This window comes from Aricia agestis, chromosome 5 (assembly GCF_905147365.1).
Source record: "Aricia agestis chromosome 5, ilAriAges1.1, whole genome shotgun sequence".
NCBI classification, from domain to species: Eukaryota; Metazoa; Arthropoda; class Insecta; order Lepidoptera; family Lycaenidae; genus Aricia; species Aricia agestis.
Genome location: NC_056410.1, coordinates 13856777 through 13867856, shown reverse-complemented (window position 1 = coordinate 13867856; position 11080 = coordinate 13856777). Strand labels below are relative to the sequence as shown.

The 11080-nt window shown below is 33.0% G+C and overlaps 1 protein-coding gene across 1 annotated transcript; it reads right to left on the bottom strand.

Annotated features, from left to right (window-relative positions):
- On the bottom strand, nt 1-10221 carry LOC121727487. The gene is made up of 4 exons (XM_042115365.1): nt 9317-10221; nt 7339-7402; nt 1443-7215; nt 1-900 (listed from the first exon to the last, which is right to left on the bottom strand). Exons 1-4 carry the CDS (start codon nt 9949-9951, stop codon nt 500-502), a joined length of 6873 nt encoding a protein of 2290 aa, XP_041971299.1. The 5' UTR covers nt 9952-10221; the 3' UTR covers nt 1-499.
- Nucleotides 10222-11080: the final 859 nt, after the last annotated feature.

Sequence of the window (11080 nt, the reverse complement as noted above, 5' to 3'; positions counted from 1 at the left end):
TTGGTCACTTTCTTAGTCCTCTTATATTATTATTATAAAACTCATTTCAAAAATTCTACAAAACCGATAGAAATATTTTTGAAACGATAACATAATATGCCAACTAGTCTCTTATTTTAATTTATCGACTTGTCAAATAATAATTAGATTCCAAAGTTTCCCATTGATGATTTCTTGCTCAAGATTATTAATAACTCACTTGGAATACAGTAAATGTTAAACTAAAATTATATAAATAATTGCTCCTTCAATATAGTTATACATCTAAATCTCTAATAAATTGACGAAATCTAAGTTAATTTGATGAGTTCATTATTTTACATTACAGACAAGACCAACACCCCAAACTCACAATAAAAATATCTCTATCATTTTCGTCAAAATTGTAAAAATATAAGTTTTACACAGTGGTCCGTACGTTACATGTTTGTGAGCGTTTATGATGCGCAGTTCCGGCCACAACCGACTACTTGCACTTACATAGCTTCACGCGATGCCCTCACTTATACTTATCCATGAACTTTTTCATTTTATCCGGCACGGGGACACCCTTGTGGGCGGCGCTTCGGAGTGTTTTCGAGTTAGATTCACTCTTGACTACCTTACCGCTACTTTTATTATCTACAATAGATTTTCTCGTTTTCGTCGTCGGAACGTTCGAGCTCGCAGCACTTTTTTTTTGTTGCACGCCCACTTTCGATTGTTCAGCGAGGGTTTTGCGTTTTTCTGCGGGCGGTTGCGCTGGACCCTTGGTCTGGGGCTTGTCGGGTGGCGGAGGAGGCGGGTCTCGGGGGCGGCGCACGCGGGGAGGCGTGTGCGCCAGCGTGGTGTGGCGAGACAGCAGCGCCGCACTACTGAACAGCTGCCCGCAGTCACAACGATGCTCCACTTCCGTTGTGCCTGCATTCGGATTGATTGATATTAAAATATTTTTTATGAAACATACAAAGTCTGACCATAAGGTATAATATTATTATCTATATCTATAGTCTATACATATTATAAAACAATGTCGCTTTTTCCCTCATGTCCCTTTGTTCCCTTTAATCTTTAAAACTACGCAACGGATTTTGATGCGGTTTTCTTTAATAGATAGAGTGATTTAAGAGGAAGGTTTTTAAGTATAATAACATTCATTAAATAGTGGAGAAATACTGTTATTACGGTTTCTAATGTGATGTCGTAAATAATTACATTTTTTTCCGCTTACATTGCAAACGCAGATAGAACCCTACGAGATTTATCAAAATAATGTACCAAGTATTGTATACAATGAAAAGGTCTCCAGAAAACCCCGCGATGGTATATGTCTATCTCTTATGGATATCCCACAATAACATTTTTTTATCATTTACTTTTAACGACAAATATATTTAAGACTTATATGTTAGGGCATAATATTCTGTTTTACCTTTTATAAAATAAAATAAGGTAATACTTACGTTTTTTAATTTTTTGAGATAGTACTGGTATCTTGTGTTTAGCGAGTGATTTTCTTCTTGCTATGCCAGTAATAGATTCACGTTTTGAAACTGTTACTTCTTTTTTTATTGTTTTTGTTTTATCTTTTCCTGTACTTTGTAAAATCTTCTGAGGAAATGAATATTTGACATCACTATCATCAGAATCTGTCTGCTCAGTTTTAACTTTAATATCTGAGGTTTTATCAGACTTAGGTTTAGTACCTTTATTTTCTGTTAATTTAGTTTTGCTGCGCTGCACCTTAGGTGGGTTTTGTAGTGATATTCTTCTTTTTACAAGATCTTTTGAATTGGGTCTTTCAAACTGTAGTGAACTGCGTTTCTTTGCTCTAACTTTCATAAATACTTTTTCTTCCAGAACGTCTTCTTTAATGTTAGGATTAAGCATGTAGCGAACATCATCGTCATCACTAACATCTGTCGAAATTTTGTCATTTATAACTTCTGGTGGAGCTTCAGTGGTCGGTTTAGGTTTTTTTGTTTCAATATTATTATTTTTTTTCTTAGGTGTTGGAGTGTCTGGAATCGTTATCACTTCGATTTTCCGAATTTTACTATGCTTTTTACCATTGCTCTCATTAGGTTTCTCAGACTTTTCTTCTTCTTTTATACTACGTTTTAGGGACGCATTTTCCATCTTATAAGACATAACTTGAACCTTATCTGTTTTGATATTTTCTACATCTTCTTTAATTTCATCAATTTGTTTCTCATCAGATAATTCAATTATTGGCGTTCCAGTTTCTTCTATTGGTTTATTTAGATTATCTTCTTTACGATTAGTTTCAGCCTCACAGTCCTTATAACTTTGGTTATGAACATCAATTTCAGGAAACTTATCTTCATCGGCCAAAATGTCTTGTCCATTCTTTTCTTTTTGTTCTAATAATTTAGATTGCTTGGCGGCAGATTGTTTTTTCTTTCTTAGGCATATAATAGTATGTTTATTAAGGGAATGTTCATTTGGAAATACCATGTAGCAAAGAGAACATTCATGTATTATGTCTTTTGTTGACAACGAACTTTTTACACTTTTTACATCATCTGATTTTTCAGAACACGAATCACAATGTTGCTCTTTGTGTTCGGTTAACTGTTGAAGTTTCTTAAAACTTTTATTACAGAAAGTACATACGTAGTTAGAAGAGGTTTTAATGGTCTCATTTGAAGGAGGGTCGTTATTACTTGATACTCTTTTATTTATTCCATCATGTGTCTCTCTATGCTCAACAAGATGGTGTAATTTTCTAAAAGATTTATCACATGGTTCACAACGGAAACCAGCACTTTGGTCTTCATCGTGTTTAATTTTCTTTAAGTCTGTAACAGAATTAGCTTCATTCTTTTCATTAGAATTCTTCCGTGATAATCTAGACGACATGGTGCTTGGATTATGAATTATACGATGTTGCACCAAATGGTGTAATTTTCTAAATTCTTTTTTACAAACCTCACAACTAAAGATTGACTTATTTACATGGGTATCGTTCTTTTCTATCTTATTTTCTTCTTTTTTATGCAGTTGTTTGTGGTTAACTAAATATGACAATTGCCTGAAAGTCTTACCACAAAAATCACAAACGAGATTATCACTTTTTGGCAGTACCTTAATAGGTTTGTTAGTCTCCCTAAGCTTCACTTCCTCTGATATCTTTTTTTGTGGTGTGTCTTCAATTACAATTACATCTTCTTTCTTTGAAAGTACTGATTTTGTAGCTTTTGGTTTAATAGGTTTATCGTCTTCACTGTCTGAAATATTTGAATCACTATCGTCCGATTTTCCTTCCGACTGACTAAACTTTCGAAAGCTCCGACTTGACTCAGACCTGTTAGGTGACGGTCCTGTACAATGTTTCACATGTTTAAATACCACATTTTCGGACCTAAATAGTTTGTTGCAAATGGGGCAAACTATATTTTCGTTTATTTTCCCCATCGTCCAGTTTTCCTTGATAAACTCCTCGTTACTATCATCACTATCATCAGATTCAATTACCTTCTTTGATAATTTTGGATCAACAAGACGAGGTTTTTTCGGAGTTGGTGTTTTATTTATTGGTTGACTTGATTCAGAAAGTGGATATTTTCTTGGACGACCCCTACCTCTCTTAGTTGGGGTATTTATAGACGCAATATCAGACTCCGGTAGATTTATGGTACTTATTTTTTTCTCTGATTGCGTCTCAATTAGTTCCGCCGCTTTTACTAAATTGTCTATAGCAGAAATGGCATCAGAGCGAACAACAAAAGGTTTTGAATCAGATACACCTTCGTTTGATATAATTTCAGTATTTTCTGCCATTGTTTTATCGTCTGCAGGGGCACGATTCAGCAAATAAGACTTTTTAGGGGCTATCGCTTTAGATTTCTCTTTCGTTTCGTCCACCCTTCTTCTTTTCTTAGGCGACTCGCTAACACCCAAATCACTTGGTTCTATTAATTCAAGTTCTGGAATGTCAACTGGTGTTAACACTTGTTTTCTTTGATGTTTGCTTTTAGATCTTGTCTCATCTTGTGACTTTGTTTCATAAGGGGAATCTAAAACGTCTGAATCTAGCGACTCTGAGGCACTTTGTGAGTCAGAATCTAATGATATCTTTTTAGATGGAGACAGTTCCTTGCCTTGGACATTTAAAGTAGTGGATGCAAAATCAGAACCGGATTCAAGAAAAACAACCTTAACAGGCTTATCTTCTAAAATTGTGATTGGACATTCCAATTGTCGTTTTGCTGTTAAGGCTGATTGATACGCTAATTGCACTTTTGATTGAGATTGATAATTTTTATTGTATGAATCTTCTTCGTTAGTAGCTTTAGCCAGTAATGCTGATTTAGAAGAATTTATATTGTGGCGCATCATCAAATGCTTATTTGTAGATTTAGCTTTTGATTCTGCTAACATCATTTCATTTCTATTCATCTTTTTAGAAGGCACTTCCTTTTCTACCAAAGTCTGTATAACATTATGAGATTCTCTTCCATCAAACTCAACGGTAAGACGATTTTCATATGTAATTGAGTTTCTTCTTGCAAATTTGTCAAAATCTTTTTCTGTGATTACGGTATCTTTTTTACTATCCTCATTAATAATAGTTTTATCGGTTGGACACTTATCATACGAAGATTGGTATATTTTCGGATTTTGGCCTGCCATATCGCCAGTAACTGGCTGGTGTGCTATAATTTCTTCATCGGAAATGTTTTCAGAAATATTGTCTTTGTTATTTTGTAACGAAAGGTGTGGCGTGTTGCTCCTAAAATCTTTTGGTTTTTCACATTTATTTTCTCTTTGAACTTGTGGCAGTTCATGCACTGGTCTTTCTACAAAAGGTATTCCATGTAACTCATTCATTTTCCTTTCCATATCATCTAGTGACTCAATAGAATTATGATGTTTTAAAGTTTCAGCTGCATCCATTTTAATGGTTTGCTTCCATTCATCGTGAGGCTTCGTTGATACAGCTCTACTTATAATGCCTTCAATTGTCTTGTCTATTAAGTCCTGGTTGTTAATTTCTTTTCGCTTTGTTGTTGTTTTATTAGGGTTTGTAGTATTCATGGATTCATTTTTCTCTATATATGTTTCTTCAAATGTTATTGTACCCGTTAGAGGTTTATTTTTAGTAGGTTCCGGTTCAGTAGTAATATTTTTTTGTTCATCGGTACTTTTTAATGTTGATATAGATTTATTTACAAATGCTGCTGATGAATCCCCTCTGACACCGGCCTTGGCATAAGCAGCAGATTCTTGATTTTTTGCTGTAAGTAAATGAGCTTGCCTTTGTGTGTCTATTTTCTTTAGAACATCACGTCTATTTAAATCATTCGGTTGTTTTAACTGTTTGGTATTAGAAATATTGCCTGGTATTTTTGTTTCTTTAATTTTATTTAGGAACTCCTGTCGATTTGCTTCAGTCCATTTACCAAACGGTACAGCAGAGTAATTATTTGGTCTTGTTCCAGCTGGTTTATTTTTAGTTACGTTTATAGGTAGTTTAGTTTTTAATTGCGATTGAGGGATTTCATTACTAGACGTAGAAGTTTCCTTTCCAACTTCAAGATTACTTTGAGGTTTTATCATAGTTTCTCCGAAGTTAACCCTTGATAATTCGGTATCATTTTTGTCTTTAGATTTTTCTATTGTTATTTCAGTTTCAGGCACATTTTTAACTCCTTTTATAAGTTCATTTTTATTAGCTGCTTGTGCGGTGATTTTAGTCGATTTATTGTCTTTACCAATATCATACGTCTTTTTAGATATATCATGTAAATCACTATCATCTATATTGCAATCATCTTTTCGTGGGTCTGCTTTCTGTCCTGTAGAGGTTTGAGATATTATTTCAGTAGGTTTCACGTCTTTAGTTGAAAGCTTCATTTCACTTGGATCTTTATTATTTGTAGATTTATTGGTATGTGAATCATTTGGTATGACTAATATTTTGCTAGTTAAAACTTCTGTATTCGATATCCGATCAGCATTAGGTTCATTACAATCAGACGAGTTATGACTTTTAGTTTCCTTTTTAGGAGGCACTATATTCTTTTGTATAGAATTTTCAGATAATTGCAATGTTTCATTTGCTTTAAGTAATATTTTACTGCTACTTTCAATATCCATATTTTTGTCAGATTCTATTGACGAAACCTCTAATATTTTATCACTTTCAAATTTATCTGTTTTTTGAACTGTGTTAGAAAGCATCTGCATTTTCTCAATATTATCAACAGACTTTGCAACAACTAATTTATCTTCTTTTATTATTTCTTCTTTAAGTTCTTCCTGTTTTAATAAAGACTTGATAGGTTCAAGGGTAGATTTCGTCGTTTCAAGTTTTAGTTTGATGTCATCTAATAAAGGTGATTTTACCCCTTCAGTTGAACTTGGTTGTGATTCTATTTCAGGTTTTGTTATTTCGTTTGATTTACTTTTAAAATCAGCAATCGACGTGACTTTCTTGTCTACTTTCATTGTATGATTGTTGATACTCTTACACTGTTCTTCATTGCTATTGATGTTGTTTTCTTCTCCAGATCTATTTATGTTTAATATTTTGTCTTTAGAATTACTTTCCACATCTTCTAAAACATTTTTATGTTCATCATCAGGTTTTGCTATCGAGATTTTAGTAACCGGTAAAAGCTTTTCATTTACATCCATGATATTTTCTATCTCAAGAATTTTAGTATTTTCAATGTTGTCTGTTTTACCTGCATCCTTAGCTTCTGTTGCGACATTTGAAGAATTCAATATTTCTAATTGTAATTCTGTTTTATCCAAATCAGAAACAAGAAGCTCTTTCAGTTTAATAGTTTCACAGTCTTTCTCTTTAATAGGGCTTTCTCTTTTACAAGAATCTGTATGAACTTCAATAGTTTTTTTTATGTTATCAGACTGTCTGCTTGGGTGAAGTTGTTGGTCAACCATTGTTTTTGTCAAAGGTATACCTTCTTTATTTGGGGTTGAGTGGTATGTCATAGGTGTAAATGTACTTATCAAAGGTGATTTGCGAGATTCATTTAACTTGACTTTTTTGCCGTTTAAGTTCACTTCAGATTTCAATTCAGATTGCACATCTGTGTTTATATTACTTGTAGACTTTGAGACAGAACTATCAACTTTTTGAGACCTATTAACTATTAATTTCTCATTAGCTGCATTTTTAACTTGAGAACATGCATCTTTTATAGGCACATTTGACCTTTTTTCAGCAGCCTTTCCTTCTTTTACAGGCTAAAAATAAAATAAAAAGTAAGTTAAATACACTTAATAACATACATTTTTTTATTATATTATTGTAATATAATAAATATATTTTTTAATAAATCTAAACTAGCTATAAAATAAAATACTTACCACTTTATTTGGAACCTCTACCTCTATTTCTTCATACACTTCTAAATTTCCCTCAGCATTGTCACTAAAATAGATATACAGAAACAATTACTTCTTTGTATTAAGACACATTGATAACAAATTCCTATTACTTTTGATATATTGTATTATGTTTTATTATAAACCAAGAGATAGCCAAAATTATCATATTAAGTTTCAATTTCACATACTCCTGTTAAAGCAATTTTTGTTAAAATATTTTAGTGCTATACTTAATGCTTATATACCATAATTATTTAGTTAACAGTTACCAGTAATTTGTGAAATTGGTTCAAGCTGATTTCAGACTACGCTATAATTACAACAAATTTGCTAATCCAACACGGTCTTGCAAAATGTTTGTCAGATTAACGCAGGTCTACTTTACTCTATAATATAATAACATATACTGTATCTGACAAACATTTTGCAAGACCGTGTCGGTTTAACGAATTTGTCGGATTAAAGAGTACTTCATTACATTTTTACATATTAAAATACCTTAAAATAATAATAATAAGGTTTTATTATTACTACAAATCATTTTTAGCTGTAGGTAACCATAACCGTCACATGTATTGTAAAAAAGAATGCCCGAAATGTATGGACCTAAATTAACCAGTTACTTTATATGTTGTCGGATTACAAGGGGCGCCGGACTAGCCAGGGACCAGATTAGCGAAGGTCTATAACTGTAGTCTGAAACCAGCTTCAAAGTTTGATTTGCCTCTTATGCCAAGTACTCACATACAGTTTTGCTCGATAGTTTTACTCCAAATCGAGCAATAACCACTGTATGGACCACAAAACTGACAGCTTGAAGGCTCAATGGAATTAAATATGTCATTACCTTTGATTCGGAGTAAAACTATCGAGCAAAACCGTATTTGAGTACTTAGCATTTAACACTAACCAGTGTGACAGTGACATTGGCCATTCTTGACAGTGGCTATTTTTTGTTATTTGTTACATTGCAACAAATAACAATTGAACACTCAATCTCCAGTATTAGAGCCAAGCTCTAAACCACTATACCACAGGCTTTTACAAGATTAGTGGATTAAAGGTTGTTAAAATTTTTATATTATTTAATTTAATGCTTTAATTGTGGGAATCACAGACACAATAGATATTCAATTGTTATGTGGCGGCCAGGGGCCACTTGGGGCTTGATAGGTAAAATTTTAATTCACTTTAAAAATACAAGCTACTATTTATCTCAAAAAAAATTAAATGGCTGTAATAATATAAATGGGCCAGACAAATGGACAAAAATAATAATGTCTTCCCAGATCGTATGGGATCGATCGTGTCTGGGTATCCCAGAGGGGCATCAAGAAAAAAGGGCAGACCTCTGAAAAGATGGGAAGACGAAATAGTACAAATGGCTGGCAAAATGTGGACTAGAGTGGCATATCAGAGAAGTGAGTGGAAGCTGTTAGGGGAGGCCTTTGACAAGAGGCACACAGAAACAGAGACCGCACTACCAAATAATAATTAATTTGAATATTTTGCAATGTATGTAAAATAAAATATGTATCGTTTTCTGAATAAAGGCTAATAATAAAATAATAAATAGTATAAATATCAATAGTTTGATATAACAGATATGATAATTCACAATTATTACAATCACAATAGATGTTAAGAATAAAATAAAATTAAATTAAGAAATTAAAAAAAACCCCCGCCAAACAACTTTAAAAAGCAATGAAATAATATTAACTGCCTTTAAGTTCAAATAATTCCTAACTTGTGTAAAGTAATATTTTAGTCCATAATTGTTGTCAAGGTGTGTCGGGGGACCGCCAAGTAAACTACAACCTACAACCGCCAAGTCGCTGATTATCTCGATTCAGTTCGCTGTGAATTGATCCTTAAACTTGTAATGTGAAATCAAACATTTACATTAGCAGTATAGCATAAATATTTAAATTTCAATTTATTTAAAGATACTTACCGAACTTTAAGAAACTTAAAACTTGGTTGCTGTTGATTGTCATCAATCATCTGGATGGCGGCCAGTTCCTCTACTCCTTTTCTGTACAAATATAACCCATTGCCAATAGCAATAGCGTTAACATTTTTACCATCAATCTGAAGAACCACTTCTGTGTCTATACTCGGTATAGCTTCAGCAACGTTAGTAGTATTTTCAACAGAATCTATGCTTTTCTCAAAAGTATGGTCTTCATCGGTTTTACATGATTCCTCGACAGGCACATTGTCATCAATTACCAGCTCATTGCCATCATAAGAATTGTCATTGTCATCAAAAATATTCACACCCCCAGAGAGAATATTTGCGGCTTCTATTTGTTTCCCAATCTGAAAGCTATCCACTTTTTTGGGAATAGGTGACAAGTTCGGAATTAATTCAGAATCTGTAAGGGTTTGTTCTGAATTTGCTGTGGTCGATATTGCGGAATCTTTTGAGGGCGAGACATCAAAGGTTGAATCTACCTCTGACAGAGAAAAATACTTGCTTGAACTTTCATTTGCAGTCATAAAGGACTCACTCGGCGGAGAAGACGTATCCAGCGTCAAGTCTCCAGAACCTCCCGATTCACCTTTTAACTGGTTCAATCTATCCATTTTCACAATTCATCTGTTTTGAATTAAATGTATTATGATCACGAAGTGTGAGGGTTTTCTAATATGCACTTTGATGTTTTAGGAAAAATAAATCACTTGAAGGTTGTCCAATTATCACTTAGGTCAATAGCAGAGAATTACAAGTGAAATTTTGTAGAACAAACGATAATGAATTTGTGACACTTTTTATGACACTAATATGAAAATTAGAAAGTATAAACTATTTTATTCAGAAAAACACTTGGCAGTTCGAAAAGTACTTGAAAAATATAACAAATAATGTATTTTGTAGTTGTACAAAATATATTTACGACGATACAATTAACAACACAATACATCAAATATTAAAGATGGACGTCGCGAAAAAATGAAGTACCTAGATAACAGTGTTGCCTGGTTGCCATAATCCGCTGATTGACAGTGACATGACGCAAAAGTTTTGCTTTTTTTAATATGGCAATATAACTGACAAAGTTGCATAGCTGGAGTCGAGAGATGAGATAGCTAGAGCGAAAGACGAGACTGGAAAAAGGCGGCAAATTCAAAAAATCTACGTATGGCAACCTTGTCTATAGTCGGAATTTTAGTTTTGATACTTGATTATTTATGACAATAATATTATATTTTAGTTCATTTCAAGAATAAGTTTATTGTTGTTGTTTACTTAAATTTTATTTTGCAATACATTTAAGGATGTATATAACATTTATAAATTCAAAGATTCTGACCTAAATTCGAAATATATAGTAGAATATAACATTCTGCATCGATTGATACCAAAAAATCAATACCTTACCGATAAGTTACGTGAAATAATTCATTTTAAAATTTCCATTTATCATACGTAATGTTTGCCGGAAGTGTTACAATTTTTGAGAATTCGTCAGAATTGGTAACTTACTATCAAAGATAAACATCTAAAAAACTGCTTATCAATTTCTTTGTACGATTTGCGATTTTTTAAGCCCAAAAAAAGTGGTAATTCTGGGGAAATATTTCAAATTGAAATTTATAAAAATTATCCTTCGAAGGGTGCGACAAGACTTTATATGAACTTGGGCGCGGGAGCGCTGCTGGTAAAGAAGAACTGTCAAATATGTCGTTTTTGTATGTGGCAACGTTAGTTCCT

Bases quoted from the DNA above. Each gene is read 5' to 3' on its own strand.
- LOC121727487 (XM_042115365.1), bottom strand. From the start codon at position 9,951: ATGGATAGATTGAACCAGTTAAAAGGTGAATCGGGAGGTTCTGGAGAC. The intron at 7,403-9,316 runs GTAAGTATCTTT...TATCTATTTTAG, and splicing joins TTTAAGTTTCTTAAAGTTCG to TGACAATGCTGAGGGAAATT. The intron at 901-1,442 runs GTAAGTATTACC...ATCCGAATGCAG, and splicing joins ATCTCAAAAAATTAAAAAAC to GCACAACGGAAGTGGAGCAT.